The sequence below is a fragment of the Oryctolagus cuniculus genome, chromosome 7 (genome assembly GCF_964237555.1).
Source record: "Oryctolagus cuniculus chromosome 7, mOryCun1.1, whole genome shotgun sequence".
Classification (NCBI taxonomy): Eukaryota; Metazoa; Chordata; class Mammalia; order Lagomorpha; family Leporidae; genus Oryctolagus; species Oryctolagus cuniculus.
The window spans coordinates 82,111,445-82,130,217 of NC_091438.1; the positions used below are offsets into that span (position 1 = coordinate 82,111,445).

At 42.0% G+C, this 18,773-nt stretch overlaps 1 protein-coding gene and 1 pseudogene across 1 annotated transcript in view; one reads left to right on the plus strand and one right to left on the minus strand.

The window, feature by feature from the left end:
* Window positions 1-17,064, plus strand: part of GTF2B (general transcription factor IIB) — a 34,628-nt gene extending 17,564 nt beyond the window's left edge. The window contains exons 3-7 of the mRNA XM_002715876.5: window positions 7,749-7,882; window positions 11,068-11,214; window positions 11,346-11,475; window positions 12,859-13,140; window positions 16,647-17,064. Of these exons, the coding sequence (XP_002715922.1) occupies window positions 7,749-7,882; window positions 11,068-11,214; window positions 11,346-11,475; window positions 12,859-13,140; window positions 16,647-16,780 (827 nt within the window). The 3' untranslated portion in view covers window positions 16,781-17,064. The remainder of the gene's footprint in view (window positions 1-7,748; window positions 7,883-11,067; window positions 11,215-11,345; window positions 11,476-12,858; window positions 13,141-16,646) is intronic.
* Window positions 399-3,995, minus strand: LOC138850307 (WW domain-binding protein 11 pseudogene; annotated as a pseudogene).
* Window positions 17,065-18,773: the final 1,709 nt, after the last annotated feature.

Consider the following 18,773-nt stretch of genomic DNA (forward strand, 5'->3'; position numbering starts at 1 on the left):
CTGAGGAACAGAGAATTCCCTCAAGGTGCACCAGAATGCTGTAAGGTAGCACAGGTGGTAGTCCAAGAGCAGGGGCCCTGGCGAGGGAGGTGCTTGTTTCTAAGAGGGGAACAGATTGCTTAGGCTGCTGCTGTGAAGTAGTGGGTATGCCATCAGAATGGGGATCCTCTTGATGTTTTTGTGATTTGCTTTTCTGCTACAGAATCATCTTTAGCATTATACTTTGAAATTTGTTCTACTTCCTGTCCCCCCTCAGGGTCTTACTGACCTGCCATTTGAAACATCTTTGCTTACAGAGGATTCATGTTCTTTTTCTTCCTTGGTTTTCCAGGCATATTAATAAATTGCTTTCTGCATTTTTGGCTCTCTTGTTATTACAGTACGCAGATTAGTCCCCTTCACCTTCTCCATCTGATCTGGTCCACAGGATAGCCATCATCTTCACTTGCGCTGGCAGCATCATCATCGTGACCCTATCAATCAAGTTCAGAACTATATGACATGTCTTCATCTCATGTGCAAGGGGGAAGCCCACTTCACAGCCATCCATCTGCAGTACTCGAGGAGGTGGTGGACCAGGGGAGAGTGCAGGAGGTTTTCTATCCAGGGGGCAAGTGTAGAACACCTTGTCCAAGAAGAGGAAGTATAGAAACTAGCCAAGTTGGAGGTCCATACGTTGTTTTCTTAAGGATGGAGGGTGGCAGGGTACTAGGAAGTGCAATGTCCTGGAACAAGATGTTGGAAGGAGTATGTGGCATAGCTGGCAAAGGAATACCTGCCCTCCACTTCCATGTGTTCAGCAGTCTTAGCAGCATCAAATTCTGGCTAAGTTGAGCACTCATCTGTTCATATTCTACTTCTAGCTTTCTCAGTGCTTTGTAATATATGTGGATCCTCTTTTTCTTAAAATCATAGAATATGGTCAGAGGTCTCATGTAGTTTTTTCACTTGTTTTTCAGGATTGTCTCATTTAACTGCTAAATTGTGTTAAACTCCATTTCATCCAATTTCTCCACAACCCAGATATTTGTTTAGGATCATTCAGCCTTACATCTGCACCTTGTGCCATCATGCATTCTTTTTCATACTTTCTGTCTTCCATGTGTCTTTTGGTTTGATCTGTGGGGTTCATCAGTTTTCCAGTCTTGGTGGATAATGTAGTTCTCCATCCTGTGTTACAGTTTATATGGTTTTCTTGTTCTTTTAAAAGAAGGGAGGGAAGCAGGGCTGGAAAGGAAAGCAGAGAAAGGAAGGAGAGGGAATGGGAAGGAGGAGAAGGAAGGCAGGGAAGGATAAGCAGACACTTACACTGGGCTCCCAGGACTGAGAACAGTGGGCAGGTGACAGTTCCCCTTGCCTCTAACAGGGGCCTTCACTAATACCTCTGGGTCAAACACCTGTCCCCCACCATCTTGAAACCTGGTAATATTCTTTAGACACCACTCTAATATATAAATTGAGTAAATATTCATGTGTGTAATATACATGCACAAATTTATAAATATACATGTAGGGCATGTTTAATTTTTTAGATGGGACATTTGATTAAAAGTGTTAACTGTAATAATAGTATTATTATTTTGGCCGTTAAAATTTTTCATATATGGGGGCCAGCACTGTGGTATTGCAGGTTAAGCCTCTGCCTGCAGTGGTGGCATTCCACATGGGTGCCAATTATAGTCCCAGCTGCTGTACTTCCGATCCAGCTCCCTGCTAGGGTGCCTAGGAAAGCAGCGGAGGTTGATGGCTCAAGTGCTTGAGTCCCTGAACCACATGGGAGGCACAGAGAAGTTCCTGGTTCCTGGCTTCAGCCTGGCCCAGCCCCCATCATTGTGGCCATTTGAGGAGTAAACCAGCAGATAGGAGGGTTCTCTCTCCTTCCTCTGTAACTCTGCCTTTCAAATAAATAAATAAATCTTTAAAAAATTTTTCATATATAGAGATTATCTGGCATTAATTATACAAAAATCTACAGTTTGGACAGGAACTGGTAAAAATTGGCATGTTTCTCTGTTTCTTGAAAGGTTAAAAGCTCTATAAGGTTTTGTGTTTGTATGCTTGCTAATTGACAAACTTCTTCCTCATCAAAGGTTCATTATACCCAGACATTCTGGCTACTTTGCAACATATGTCTTGATAAGCTTCTGTATTACAGTTTTATTCCAGTGCAATTTTTAAAATGCTACTTCATTTAAATTTTCTTCAAATGAAAATCCTTTACATGTTCTGATATTTTTCGGAATGCTCTTGTTTTTTTTCTTGTTATTCATGCACTTAATCTTCTGGGCTAGTTGTTTTGTGGTATGCTGAGTTATTTTGGAAAAATTATTATAAATACTGTTTTGAGCAGTTAAAAAGAGGGAATGAATGGTTCTTAGTGTAGACTACAGATTCTTGAATGAGTCATTTAGATCCATTCCCACATGTATGGGGAAATTACAACACTATTCAGTGCTGGATTTTCTATTTAGACTATTACTCGGCCATCTTTTTTTTTTCCCCCCATATCCATATTGGCTGTTTTAAAAGTGCTACAAAGCAAGCAGTAAAAGCAACTTGTGGTAAGGTACTTTGGGACCAAAAGGAAAATGATGTAAAATGAAGCATCTTGGCTAACTAATGCTTTATCTTAAAATTTCTGGAGGCCAGCACCGTGACTCACTTGGCTAATCCTCTGCCTTCGGCGCCGACACCCTGGGTTCTAGTCCCAGTTGCTCCTCTTCCAGTCCAGCTCTCTGCTGTGGCCCGGGAGGGCAGTGGAGGATGTCCCAAGTGCTTGGGTCCCTGCACCCATATGGGAGACCGGGAGGAAGCACCCAGCTCCTGGCTTCGGATCTTTGCAGCACCGGCCATAGCGGCCATTAGGGGAGTAAACCAATGGAAGGAAGACCTTTCTCTCTGTCTCTCTCTCTCTGTCTGTCTCTCTCACTGTCTTAACTCTGCCTGGCAAAAAAATAAAATAATAAAATTTCTGGAGAGACTTAAAAGTTACTAGCAGACCTACCTCCTTTCAATTCATACTGTTCTCTTAATATATTCACTTGTGTTAATTAAGAATACTACAAGTCAGGGTAGGTGTTTGGCCTAGTGGTTAAGATGCCCTCATCTACCTGGGTCGAAGTCTAACTCTGGTTCCTGACTCCACCTGTGCTGCTAACGCAGACCCAGGGTAGCAGTAGTGATAACTCAACTAATGGGGTTCTTTCCACTCAAACGGGAGACTTGAATTAAGTTCTCAGCTTCAACACTGGCCATTATAGGTATTTGGGAAGTTAATCAGCTGATGTGAGCTTGCTCTGTCTTTCACTTTTTGTATCCATCTGTCTTGCCTTTCAAATGAATTTTTTTAAAAATTACATGTTGAGAGGCCAGCATTGTGGCATAGGGTGTTAGGCAGCTGCCTACAATGCCAGCATCCCCTATGAGCACTACCAGGAGTTTCGGATGCTGATGTCTGATCCATCTGCCTGCTGATGTTCCTAGCAACCCAGCAAAAAGTGGCCCAAAGCCCAAATGCATGGGCCTTTGCCACCCATGTGGGATACCTGGATAGAGTTCCAGGCTCCTTGCTTTGGCTTGGCCCAGCCCAGCCGTTGCAGCCTTTTAGGCGGTGAACCGTTGGATGGAAGATCCCTCTGTCTCTGGCTATCCCTCCCTCTCTTTCTGACACTCTTTCAAATAAATAAATCTTTTTAAAATAAATTGTAAGTTGTGATGACATTCAATTTTATTGAAAGTGACTTTTAAGAGACTTTGAGAGGCAGAGAGACAGACAGAGAGCTGGTTCACTACCAAAACGTGCACTGTGGCCAGGGCTTGGCATGCTGAAGCTGGGAGCCAGGAATTCAATCCAGGTCCTCAATTCAGGTCTTCCACGTAGATGGCAGGAACCCAGATACTTGAGCGTTACCTACTGCCTCCTGGGATGTGAAGCAGAGCTGAGACTAAAGCTCAAGTACTCCAATATGAGATGTGGGTGTCTTACCTGGCATCATGTCTTAGGATGGCAGGGACCCAGGTACCTGAGCCATCACCTCCTGCCACCCAGGATACGCATTGACAGGCAGCCAGAATCTGGAGCAGCAGAGCTAGAATTGAAACCCCTGACACACACCTCTGATTTTTTTTTTCATAAACTTGTAAATGAGGACTCCATATCTGGAGGCCATAGTATTTTGTTTTGTGCATCTTTATTTTTATTTTATTAACTAAAAAAAATCACTTTTTTTCCCCATGAAAACAGATACAGATGTATGTGAACACTGGGATCATTTTAATTGCAGGGTGCTTATAAAAGGACTAAATTTTGTCTTAATTTGTTATTGTGTTTATGATTTAAATATAGTAAAAGGAGCTTATGAAAAATTAGTTTCTTTAGTGTGATCTCTGAGACATGGGTTTGCTGATTCATGGACATTACAGTAAGACTTAAATGAACAATGACTCACTTTATGATACTGTTAGGTAAGTGTAAAGTGTAACATATAATTAGAGTTGTTTCCCCAAGGTAGTGATTTTTTTTATTATGTCAAGGAAGCAGAGAAACTCTTGACATTGCCACCATTTTAGCTTCTTCCTCCTTGGGCCACCAGTTGTTCTGATATGCTGAAACTGCCTTAGAGTTGAAATCTCTCCTGCTTTTCCTGGCTGTTCTTACTGCATACTGCAATGGCAGATGGATACCCTGCCTCTAATCTCAGTTCCATTGTGATGTGGACATAATACCCCAGGTCGTGCTCTGATTTTTTCTAGATAATTAATTCAGCAATTCAAAGAGAAAGTAATTGTACAACATCTTTCAGAATGAATCATTCTGTTGGGCATTTACCTGTTTTCTTAAACATACCACTAGGATTAGATTATGAACATTAACTCTGTTTACGAGCATTTTGTTTAACATGCTATAAGAGTTAGCATGGTCAGGGCCAGCATTGTGGTGTGGCAGGTAAAGCTGCCACTTGCAGCACTGGCATCCTGTGTGGTCACTGGTTTTAGTCCCAACTGCTCCCCTTTCCACCCAGCTCCCTGCTGGTGGCCTGGGAAAAGCAGCAGAACATGGCCCAACTGTTTGGACCCCTGCACCCCTGTGGGAGACCCAGAAGAAGCTTCTGGCTTTGATCCAGCCTGGCCATCAGGGGAGTGAACCAGTGGATGGAAGGTTCATTCATTCATTCATTCATTTCTCTCTCTCTCTGTCTCTGTCTCCCTCCCTCCCTTCCTCCCTCCCTCCCACTCTGCTTGTATTTCTGACATTGAAGTAAAATAAATGGGTCTTTGAGAAAAAAAAAAAGTTGCAATGCTCTTTTCTGTTCCTTCCCTCCTTTGCTGTCCTGCTGAACCAGTACTTACAGGTGGAGATTAATGTTTTAAAACTTTATCAGGGCTGGCGCTGTGATGTAGCAGATAAAGCTGCTGCCTGCAGTGCTGGCCTCCCATATGAGTGCCAGTTCGAGTCCCGGCTGCTCCACTTCCGAATTAGCTCTCTGGTAGAAGGTGGCCCAAATCCTTGGGCCCCTGTACCCATGTGGGAGACCCAGAAGAAGCTCCCAGCTCCTGGCTTCAGATTGACCAAGCTCTGAATGTTGTGGCCATTTGGGGAGTGAACCAGTGGATGGAAGACCTTTCTCTGCTTCTGCCTCTCTGTAACTATGCCTTTCAAATAAACCAATAAATCTTAAAAAAAGAAAAAAGCTTTATCACCCACAGAGGGAGAGAGTTTCAGAATGTACTATCTTCTTTTAATTTTCTTAGCTGTTAATAACTAGTATTGAACATTTAGAACTAATTTTTAGGTGCTTTTTACATAAACTGTATATGTGTTTTAGCTTATTTAATCTTTACAGTCTTTAAAGTATGAAGTTATGGCAGAGTCCACACTCTTGAGATCTTGTTTGGAGATCTAGCAGGGGAGTGCAGATCCTCTAGCAAGGAAGGTCATCCCCTTCAACTGGGTGTGCAGCTTCGTGGAGTGGTAAGGGACAAAGGAGGCACCGTTTTGGCCAGCCAGATCATTCAGATCAACCCTGATGATCCATGGGGTGACAGATGTCGCAGCCAGATTGCCCTTACATCGGTGAACCCACACTCTTGACCAGGGTTTTAGACTTTTGGTACAGAAGTTCTTTCTAGCTTTCCTTTCTCCTTTGTGCTTGTTGTGTATACACGTGAAGATAAAAATGGCCTGGCTCCTGCTTTCAACCTTGACCACACTTTATTCAAAAAACTCATGTTTTACAAAGCAGTAGCACTGACTCTGGTTTTGTATCTTAAGCCACTTAATCTTACTTGTAAAGTGATAATAAAAGTTGGCACCTGCTTTTATAAGGCCATGAGGATTAAGTGAGAACATTTCTAAGGGCCCAATGGCTGGTGTATGTGTGTTCAGTGTTAATTCTTATCTACTCTGAAAGAAAATATTGGCAAATACTGAACATTACCATAAACTAGTAACCAAGCAGATTTGCTTATGTCTCTCTCTTTCTCTCTTCCTCTCTCTCGCTCTTGCTTTAATTTTTATATGAAAGGCTTGAGTGGCAGAGAGAGAATCTCTATCTGCTGGTCTACCCCCAAGATGGGCACAACAGCCAAGAATAGGCCAGGCCTAAGTTAGGAGCCAGGAACTTATCCAGGTCTTCTACCTGGGTGGCAGAGGCTCAGGTACTCAGGCCATCACCTGTGTCTTCCTGGGTACATTAGCAGAGAGCTGAATCAGACATGGAGCAGCCAGGACTTGGAACTGTTACTTCAGTATGGGATGTGGGCATCATAAGTAGTGGCTTTACCTGCTACACATCCTTGTCCCATATTATCTGACTTTTTTTTTTTTTTGAGATTTTTGTTTATTTATTTGAGAGGTGGAGTTAAAGACAGTGAAAAGGAAAGAAAGAGAGAATGGTCTTCCTTCCGTTGGTTTACTCCCCAAATGGCCTCAACGGCTGGAGCTGCGCCGATCCCAAGACAGGAGCCAGGTGCTTCTTCCTGATCTCCCATGTGGGTGCAGGGGCCCAAGCACTTGAGCCATCTTCTGCTGCTTTCCCAGGCCATAGCAGAGAGCTAGATTGGAGGCGGGGCAGCCGAGACTAGAACTGGCGCCCATATGGGATGCAAGTGGAGAATTAACCTACTGTGCCACGGCACAGGCCCCTGTCTGACTTTTTTGACATGGCATATTTAGCTGTTGCTGCTTTGCTTAAAAAGAAAAGTTTGCCTACCTGTGTTTCTTCTTACTAATTCTAGGTTTAAAATTTATTATATATGCATATATATAATTAGTACAAAAATATTTTTTGTCAAATGGTGACTTTGAAACTTAAGTTCAGGCTTATTTTCTACAAAGCACTTCCCATAAAAAACTCAGAAGTTCTTTATATTAAGTTGTGCATTAAAACCATTCTGAACAGTTGTCTGGTTTTGTCCCATGGCTGTGGCAAATTTTATGCAAAATTTTTGTTCTGAATCATTATATATTGTTTTATCTTTGTATCATATACAGATAGAATTATTTTGCTGTTTTTGACCGATTGTTTCTTCCAAGAGTTGGAGTATAGAGAAATGTTTAAAAAGGGTTATTCATGAACTGGCACAACAGTTAAAAGGATACCTCAGGACTGTTGTTTGAGATGCCATATTTAAGGGGAGGCCTATATGTCCTTTTTTAGATTTCTTGGGAATAAATGGGCTGACGTGGGCTTGGCACTGTTGTTAAATCATGTCATCTTTACCAAACAGATGTGTGCTTATATTCTTAGGTGACCGGGTTATTGATGTGGGATCTGAATGGAGAACTTTCAGCAATGACAAAGCAACAAAAGATCCATCTCGAGTTGGAGATTCTCAGAATCCTCTTCTGAGTGATGGAGATTTGTCTACCATGATTGGCAAGGTAATAAGTCTTTCAGTAGGAAATACCAGGTGTAGGGTGACTAAAGACTTAGGAGTTTGAAATCTTTGCAAAATTATCTGTGACTACCCCAGTGGGAAATCCTGACCTGTGAATAACATTTGTCAGTAATATTGTTGTGAATGAGGGCTGATTTGTGTGGATTTTCTTCTGTCTTGAGGAGAGTAGACCAGCAGATCTAAATGCAGTCTTTATATCTTAGCCCCCTTTTAGTTTTTTTTTTTTTACATCAGGCACATGTTTAACAAAAATGTGGTCTTTATGAGTTATACTGATATGTCTTGAGTATCGAAATGCCCTCTGTTTCCCATCCCCACCACCTAAGATAAATGGGAGCTCAGTAGAGCTTCTGATAGTGAACTTGCCTTGCCTAAGCTTCACAGTGCTCATCTGTAAAGTGAGAATAGCAGAACTTTATAGAGATGTTGAGGGGCCTTGGGAGCGTATCACAGCATTTTATGTGTAATATGTGCACAGTAAATGGGAGCTGGTATTCTTACGTAAGGCACCATCATTGTTTTCCTGGCAGCTTGGCTCTTTTCTTGCTGTGTTACCTGAATCAGAAGTCACTGTGGCAATATTCCAAAGCACTAATCAAGGAAGTGTGTATTTTAGGACTTACTCCATTCTACTACATAGTCTATGTTTAAGGAGGTATCATGGGAGGGGCCGGCACCATGGCTCACTTGGTTAATCCTCCACCTGGGTGCCGGCATTCCATATGGGTGCCAGGTTCTAGTCCTGGTTGCTCCTCTTCCAGTCCAGCTCTCTGCTGTGGCCCGGGAGGGCAGTGGAGGATGGCACAAGTGCTTGGGCCCTGCACCCGCATGGGAGACCAGGAGGAAGCACCTGGCTCCTGGCTTCAGATTGGCGCAGTGCCAGCCATAGCGGCCATTTGAGGAGTGAACCAACGGAGGGAAGACCTTTCTTTCTGTCTCTCCCTCACGGTCTATAACTCTACCTGTCAAGTAAAACAAAATAAGAAAGAAGGTATCATGGGGAAAAGCAGATTTGTTTATGCTCTGATGAATTGTGTATCAAATTTTAAGAAACATGGTATGAATTGATATAAATGTTTACAGTATTATATTCAGAAATAACTTGGCTATATAAGTTGGCTATATCTTCATTTGCTTTAGTCTTATAGCCTGGAGAAGAAATATACTACTACGGATATTTTATTTTTTAAAAGATTTTTATTTATTTATTTGAAAGAGTTACAGAGAGAAGGAGAGGGAGAGAAAGAGGTCTTCCATCCACTGATTCACTCCCCAGTTGGCCACAAAGGCCGGAGCTGTGCCTATCCAAAGCCTCCTCTGGGTCTCCCACGCCAGGTACAGGAGCCCAAGGACTTGGGCCATGTTCCACTGCTTTCCTAGGTCATAGCAGAGAGCTAGATGGGAAGTGGAGCAGCCGAGACTCAAACCAGTGCCCATATGGGATGCTGGCACTGCAGGCGGCAGCCTTACCTGCTACGCCACAGCGTCAGCCCCAGATGTAAAATTCCAACTAATTAACACTGTGACTTCTTTAATGCTCAGTTTTTCCATAGGAAATACATGACACAAAAACAGAAGTTTAAAAAGAATACAGTTAATTTTCCTCACTTTTGACCCCCAAACTCTCAGTTCCCACTACAATCCTCTTTCTCTGTCAAAAACAGATAATCACTATTTATACTTCTCTGGCAAAAAGAAATAAAAACTTATAAAAGACTACACATATTTTATACTGTTACTGTACCTTTGAGAATACTGATGGACTTTCTTTTCCATCCTTGTCCAGTTAGTAAAATGTCATTTCTCCACGGTGTTTCACCAGTAACATCAACCTTCCCTCCTTGACAAAATCTTTTCAGCATTTTCTTCACTAGACTTTTTTGTTTACAGGTTAGGCTAACTTTGTCCCATTTTTAAAAAGAAAGCCATTTTGTTGTTAAATAGGTTTACTGGGATTTTGCTTAGATTTATTTGCAAGTTGACATAGGGAAAATTTACTTCTTATTGATGTCCTCTTCTCCAGAAACATGGTGTGGCTTTCCATTTCCTTAGGTCTTTTATCCGTCCATCAAGTATGTTTCAAAGTTTTCTTCACAAACTCTTAAGTTTATTCCTGTATGTTTTTGTTGTTGCTGTTGCTTTTATAATTGGAATATTTTCATTCATTGTCTTCTAACTAATTGACTGTATATGCAAGGGCTGTTAATTTCTGTTTATTGATCTTAACCATGTCACCTAGGTGAATTCTCTAATAGCAAAAGCTGTTTTTTAGTTATTTTTTTTTTTAGTACTGTAGGATTGCAAAGATACCATCTGTAAGTAGCTTTTCACCTTTTTTCCCATTTTGTACGTCTGATTTTTCTCTTCAAAATATTAGTTTTCTTATAGTATAATCAAATGGCAGTTATAGTGGTTACCTTTGTCTTTTTCTGATTTTTTTTCCATTAATCATATGGCTGCTTTGAGCCTAGGGGAGTGATTTTCAAATATGAGCAAGTACCCATCTATAGTATTGTATACATTTTTATCAAAAATGAATTTTGAGCTTTGTTCACATACATTTTCAGCACTTTTGGAGATGATTGTATGATTTTTTTTCTCTTTAGACCTATTAATTAATAAGATTTATATTTAGATTTCTTTATATTTGTGGAACAGTCTCTCTATAGTCATGGTAGACTATCTCTTAATATGCAGTTCAATTGTATTTTTTAATACATAAATTTTTTCTAAGGGAAAGAGTGTATTGGGGGAAACCCGACAGACTGGAGGGAGGGGGCGAAAAAAGGAAAAAGAGAGAGAAGGAGAGTATAAGAGAGAGATACAGAGAGAAATCAAGAGATAGAGAAATCAGGAGACAGAGAGAAAGAGAGCCTAATATATAATATTTTGTATCATTTTTGAGTAAAACTGGACTTTAATTTTCCATTTCCTATGCTCTTGAATAGTTGTTTAGAATCAGATATTCCTTAAATATTTGTCAGAAAACCTTTTTAAAACTTCATAACCTGCTTCTTTAAAGCTTCATAACCTGGTACTTTTTCTGTTTAAGGGATAGACAAGCTGAACAGTACAGATTTCTTGGGCATATGAAGTCAGATTATATATTTTCATAGGAATTGTCCATTCATTTAAGTTTTGGCAAGATTGTAAAACCTTATTTTATAGGGCACAGGAGCTGCAAGTTTTGATGAGTTTGGCAATTCTAAGTACCAAAATCGGAGAGCGATGAGTAGTTCTGATCGGGCAATGATGAATGCATTCAAGGAAATCACTACCATGGCAGACAGAATCAACCTCCCTCGAAATATAGTTGTAAGTTCTTGCCTATGTCCTTTAGCCATTCTGGCACTGACTTAGCATAATTTAATGAACACGTGAAATTTTGATATTACAACTAATTAAGTAACCTAGAGTTAATTAAACTTAGTTTCTCTCCTTTCAAGGATCGAACAAATAATTTATTCAAGCAAGTGTATGAACAGAAGAGCCTGAAGGGAAGAGCTAATGATGCCATAGCTTCTGCTTGCCTCTACATTGCCTGTAGACAAGAAGGGGTTCCTAGGACATTTAAAGGTAGGTTTTTAGTTGCATAAAGTTAACATACCACAGTGTCCAGCAACTTTGTCTTAGAAGCCAAGTTGTGTTTTCATTGTTAATAAACAGTAATCCACTGAGAGTCATTTATCTGCTTACTTTGTTCATTCACACATTCATATAGTGATCTTATTGACTATGTTCTCTTCTAGCTGTTTCTTCATGTACTCACAGAGTTGATTTAATCCATGTTTTAGTCCACTGCTTTCTTTCTCATAAGATCTTTTAAAAAAAAAAAGATTTTTTTTATCTGCTGCCGCCCAGGCGTATTAGTAGCAAGCTGTATCGGAAGTAGAATGGGGACTCAATCCCAGGCACTCGGATAGGGGTGTCTGTCGGTGTCTCGAGTGGCTGATTACAAGCCGTGCCACACGGTCACCTCTAGGAGATGTTTCGATGTGGGCTTTCAGGCAAAGTAGGCCTTTCGTAGTAATTCTGTACACCAGATATATGAAAACAGCTTCTGTTCCTAGCGCAGGTCTTTATAAATGAGAGAGATAAACCCTAGAAAGTGTCAGTGAAGTGTGTGTGTGTTTGAGGTATTTAGAATGTTTGCATTTTCACCCTTCAGTTGGGAGCTTTGAGAGAGCTGGTGCTTTCCATTCTTCTTGCATGAATTACACATGAATACACGGCGGCCTGTTCATTATTAGCAGGGTACTTACGCTGACTTTCACTGCCAAAGTCCAGCTTAGCTGACTGCCATACTTACCCTTCATTCATCCAGTGAACATTTAGTATTTTACATGTTTTCTTGGGCCAGAGTGAAGAGGTGATGGCCTTTATCATCATCTTTTTTGTTATCAATAAAATGGGCATTTGCTAGATTGATTCTGAAAGCGTTTGGTGATTGAATGTTTAGACTAGTAGGGCTTGCTTCTCGGCTTTTGCTAAAATCAAGTGTGTGTACACTAATAAGAGTAAGCATTTTATCATTTAACTCTGGCCTGTGAGAACCAGGATCACATGTCCACGTGACATTGTGCAGCTTAAGAAGCAGTCTTCAGCTGGGTATTTTCTTTGATCTCCTTGATGTACTCCTTCTAGCAGATTGATATACAAATACATATAGCAGGTTGGTATTGTCAAAAAACAAAGCAGGCTTTTGATAAGTTGAAACTGCAGAGAAATTAACGTTTGGAAAGATTTAAGATCTGAATTTATCTTTAAAGTATAATGATCATTTAAGTTAATGCAACAATTTTAAATTAGCTCTATGGAATTATTAAATAGGGATTAGGGTTTGATCTTTAAGGCATGATGGAATTTTTGCAACTAGAATATATTTTCATAATTAGAAATAATTGTTAAATGAACAACATGACTACCTTGGTTTACTTACTTAATTTTTTTTTCTTTTAGAAATATGTGCCGTATCACGAATTTCTAAGAAAGAAATTGGTCGATGTTTTAAGCTCATTTTGAAAGCTTTAGAAACCAGTGTGGATTTGATTACAACTGGGGACTTCATGTCCAGATTCTGTTCGAACCTTTGTCTTCCTAAACAAGTGCAGATGGCAGCTACACATATAGCTCGTAAAGCTGTGGAATTGGACTTGGTTCCAGGGAGGAGCCCTATTTCTGTGGCGGCGGCAGCTATATACATGGCCTCACAGGCATCAGCTGAGAAGAGGACCCAAAAAGGTAGGATTCTTGATCAGGAAGAGTGGTTTTGAAGTTGTGAACACTTCGTGTGGGATTGTTTTATCATTTTAAGTGTGAAGCAAGTAAATGTCCAGAACATTTTTTTAAAATATATTTGAGAGACAGAGACAGACATAGATAGATCATCTATCCACCGGTTCACTCCTCAGATGCCCATAGCTGATGGATTGGGCCTGGCTGCTGCCGGAAGCTTGAAATTCCATCTGGGTCTATCTGCGGATGGCAGGGATCAAGTACTTGAGCCATCACCTGCTACCTCCCAGGGTGTCTTTAACAGCAGGTTGGAATCGGAGCAGAGCTGAAGTCTAATCCAGGTGCTGCAGTATGGGATGTGGGTGTCCCAAGAAGCCGGGTGCCCACCTGTAGAACTCACATTTAATATTTACTACAAGATGTGGTTCTTCAACATCAAAACTTAAAAACATTTTGTGAGCCGGCGCCGTGGCTCAATAGGCTAATCCTCCACCTTGCGGCGCCGGCACACCGGGTTCTAGTCCCGGTTGGGGCGCCGGATTCTGTCCCGGTTGCCCCTCTTCCAGGCCAGCTCTCTGCTATGGCCAGGGAGTGCAGTGGAGGATGGCCCAGGTGCTTGGGCCCTGCACCCCATGGGAGACCAGGAAAAGCACCTGGCTCCTGGCTCCTGCCAGGATCAGCGCGGTGCGCCGGCTGCAGCGGCGGCCATTGGAGGGTGAACCAACGGCAAAGGAAGACCTTTCTCTCTGTCTCTCTCTCTCACTGTCCACTCTGCCTGTCAAAAAAAAAAAAAAAAAAAAAAAAAAATTTTGTTTTTAAGGGGCTCATAAACAAAGATGTTTAGAAGTATAACCCTGTTTATAAATTTGCTTTTATTATTTGAATTTTCATTTATAAATCTTGCTTTTAATTTTTTCCTCTAAGTATTCCTGATCATTTTGAATCTTTCCCCTAAGCTTAACTTTTTAAATCTTGATGATCACAGAGGCATGCTTTATTGCTCACTACTTGGCTTAGTACCGTACAGATTGATACACTACATAACTACCTGTTGACTATCAACACTTAACATCCCATGAAGGCTTCTCTTTTTCTCTTTTTGTATAGTTCACAGTTTCTTAATGAAAATTCTAAAGTAAGTAGGTAGAAGTGGTTCAACTTTCTGGACCACTTTTAAATTTAATAGTGTAAGGATTTCAGAGTGGACAGTGAGAGAGAGAGAGACAGAGAGCAAGGTCTTTCTTTGCCGTTGGTTCACCCTCCAATGGCCGCCGCGGCCGGCGTGCTGTAGCCAGCACACCGCGCCTGTCCGAAGGCAGGAGCCAGGTGCTTATCCTGGTCTCCCATGGGGTGCAGGGCCCAAGCACCTGGGCCATCCTCCACTGCACTCCCGGGCCACAGCAGAGCTGGCCTGGCAGAGGGGTAACCGGGACAGAATCCGGCGCCCCGACTGGGACTAGAACCCGTGTGCCGGCGCCGCTAGGCGGAGGATTAGCCTAGTGAGCCGCGGTGCCGGCCGGGAATCTTTCAAACAGAGGTATTAAGTGAATTTATTTATAGACATTATTCATGAATTAGTCCTCTGATCCTCCAGAAGATTTATGAAGAAAAGGAGCAGTCAATTTTAGATTATTGGCTTCAATAACTTCAGAATACCGTTCCACCTAACTTATGCTGTATATTGAGAAAAATAATAAATGACACAAGAGTGTGATTAGAGAGAGTAACCTCCTCAGTTATTGAAGGCACTACTACCTATTCATTTGATATCCATTTGTATTTTTATAATGACATTTTGAGCCTTTTATTAAAATTGAGAAGTTGGATCTTGGCAGATTGTTCTTTTTTTATTTTAAGATTTATTTATTTGAGAGGCAGAGTTAGAGGGAGTGACAGAGAAGTCTTTCATCCACTGGTTTACTCCCCAATGGCCAAAATGGCTGGAGCTGGGCCGATCCAAAGCCAGGAGCCAGGAGCTTCTTCTGGGTCTCCCACGTGGGTGCAGGGGTCCAAGGACTTGGGCCATCTTCCACTGCCTTCCCAAGCTATTAGCAGAGAGCTGAATTAGGAAAGGGGTAGCCGGCATCACAGACGGAGGCTTAACCTACTACGGCACAGTGCCAGCCCCCAACTTCTACTTTGATATGACTTTAAAAGGTAAAAAATAGTCTATGGCCATAAAAGGTAAAAAAAAAAAATGATTTTTTTTTTTTTAGGATAAAAGTGAATCGATTCCTAGGGATTCTACAATAGACTAGAAATATGTGAGCTCAATACCAGTATATGCTTGTATATGTTTGTAATAGTGAAAAACATCTATATATGTTTTAATGTGTGTTCGATCTGTGATGTATTAGGCAAGGAAAAAGGGGTATAGAGCAATATTTATATTGTTCCATTTCATTTCTAAGAAAAATCTCTTAACATAAAAGTTAGCTAGGGAAGAGGTTGCCAGGGGAGCTTTCAGACAGAAAATTTCAAGTGAATTTCTTCCTGAAAATGTATTCACAGATTACTTCAGCAACCCTCAGAAAGATTTTTTTTTTTTTTTTGGACAGGCAGAGTGGACAGTGAGAGAGAGAGACAGAGAGAAAGGTCTTCCTTTGCCGTTGGTTCACCCTCCAATGGCCACTGCGGCCAGCGTGCCGCGGCCGGCGCACCGCGCTGATCCAATGGCAGGAGCCAGGTGCTTCTCCTGGTCTCCCATGGGGTGCAGGGCCCAAGTACTTGGGCCATCCTCCACTGCACTCCCTGGCCACAGCAGAGAGCTGGCCTGGAAGAGGGGCAACCGGGACAGAATCGGGCACCCCGACTGGGACTAGAACCCGGTGTGCCGGCGTCGCAAGGCGGAGGATTAGCTTAGTGAGCCGCGGCGCAGGCCAGAAAGATTTATAAAGAAAAAGAGCAGTCAGTTCTAAATACATTGCCCAGTATAATAATTAGCACTCAGTGCTCTGCTCATGTAAAACTGGTGGCAACGCTTTAAGAGGCAAATGCACTGCTGCCCATTGCTGCTGCTGTCACTTTAGCCCCTGCTTTCTCTTTGATTATATATTTTCAGTATCAGTTTGGTTTTTTGTGTGTGTGGTTTTGTTTTGTTTTTGGTTTGGTTTGGTTTGGTTTGGTTTGGTTTGGTTTGGTTTGTTTGACAGGCAGAGTGGACAGTGAGAGAGAGAGAGACAGAGAGAAAGGTCTTCCTTTGCTGTTGGTTCACCCTCCAATGGCCGCCGCGGCCGGCGCACCGCGCTGATCCGATGGCAGGAGCCAGGTACTTCTCCTGGTCTCTCATGGGGTGCAGGGCCCAAGGACTTGGGCCATCCTCCACTGCACTCCCGGGCCACAGCAGAGAGCTGGCCTGGAAGAGGGGCAACCGGGTTCTAGTCCCGGTTGGGGTGCCGGATTCTGTCCCAGTTTTTTTTAACAATCAGTATTTTGGGTTTTGTTTTTCACTTTGGTAGAAGAAAGGAGATAGGATAGAAGATATGCTTAATAATTTGATTTTTGTCTTTCAGAGATTGGAGATATCGCTGGTGTTGCTGATGTTACAATCAGGCAGTCCTACAGATTAATCTATCCTCGAGCCCCAGATTTGTTTCCTACAGACTTCAAATTCGACACCCCAGTGGACAAACTACCACAGCTATAAGTTGAGGCTGCTAATGTCAAACTCTTACATAAACAGAACTTTACCTATTGTACATTGCCCATACAAAAGGGCTGGGCTGAGCCTTTAAGGAGGAAAAAGGACGTGGTACGCATTCCAAGGCTAAATATTATTGCTTGGCATTCTGTATGTATATACTAGTGAAACATATTTAATGATTTAAATTTCTTATTGAATTTGCTTTCTTTTGTAGCAATCTAGGAAACTGTATTTTGGAAGATATTTGAAATTATGTAATTCTGGAATAAAACATTTTTCAAAACTAAGGTTTTTGTTATTGTTATTTGTAATGTGGAATATATCATAAATAGTTGGAACTGATAAGGCTGATGAGGTTCCTGTTTTCTATTATTTTTCTTTTAGATATTTAGTGTTTTTTTATTTTAATAAAGTGATGAAAGTAGCAAAACCTTTTGAGAACCAGTGTTAACGTCCACACATATCTGGTTGGCAGTGAGAGGATTTGTGTATTGTGAGATTTATTAAAAAGCAAGAAGTGATGAGCCGGCTGGACCTGGAAAGGCACTAGCTTAAAGGATACTCAGATGTCTAAGTGTGTGTTTTTCTCAGTGAGTTTACCGAGCAGAGACTGATGTTGGTAATAAGTAACGGAGCGCAGCAGCAGGTTTTAGTTTGGGGATGTTAACGCTGATTTATAGAATTCTGCTGTATTCCTAGCTATATTTACTGGAATACTCAGAGGTCAGAGAGATCCAAAGCGGAGATTAGTGGGCCCTGGAGTGTCCAGAAACGTGAACATGCACCATTATGTAATTGTTGGGTATTTTACTGGTAGTTTCTGAGGAACATCAGTTGAGGGTCTCTTGACCATCAGATTATTTGAAAACCAACAGAATTTTACTATTTACCCTGTAGGTGGTTTGTACAAAGGACTTGAATCCATGTTGGACATCCCCAGTGTCAACTGCACTGCCCTAAAAACATAACCATGTTGCCATGGTTTTTAGAATCCGTACAGAGGTAGAGGTGCTGGTTGTGGGCAGGGTCAGACTGTGGTCTGTAGAAAGACATTCCCCTTTCCAGGATCCAACTTTCACTGTCATTTCACTGACTGTGAAAGGGGGGTAGAGATGGTACCCTGAAGACAAATGATATTTCTCCCTTTAACAAAATGTAGAATGCTGTGAATGGCATTGTGGCATAGTGGGTTAAACTGCTACCTGTGATGCTGGCATCCCATATGGTTGCTGGTTCAAGTCCCAGCTGCTCCACTTTTGATCCAGCTCCCTGCTAATGTGCCTGGGAAAGCAGTTGAGAATCTATATGGAGTCCCAGGCTCCTGGCTTTGGCCTGGCCCAGCCTGGCCCTTGCAGCCACCTGGGGAGTGAACCAGCAGATGGGAGATCTCTGTTTTTCCCTTTCCATAACTGTCTTCAAATGAAACCCAGTACTCAGGCTGGTGCTGTGGCGTAGTGGGTAAAGTCGCCACCTGCAGTGCCAGCATACCAGATGGGCGCTGGTTCAAGACCCGGTTGCTCCACTTCTGATCCAGCTCTCTGCTATGGCCTGAGAAAACAGTAGAAGATGGCCCAAGTCCTTGGGCCCCTGTGGGAGACCCAGAAGAAGCTCCTGGCTCCTGGTTTCAAATCAGCTCAGCTCTGGCTGTTGTGGCCATCTGGGGAGTGAATGAGTGGATGGAAAACCTCCTTCTCTCTCTCTGCCTCTGCCTCTCTCTAACTCTGCTTTTCAAATAAATAAATAAATCTTAAAAAAGGAAAAAGAAAAAAGCATACCTAGTACTGCTCAAAGCTGAGAACACTAGAGAAGTCAGTGTGGTACTGTAATCCAAATACGGTATTGCAAGTTTAGTGATGAGATTCACAGTTGGCATGCCTCTGTCTCCCTACTGGACACCAGCTTTGTTCTCCATCAGCTCACACCCCCACATCCCATATATGGACCAAGAGCAGCAGAAGTGCCCCCCTAGTGTTCCTTAGGCTCCAGCCACCAAAAC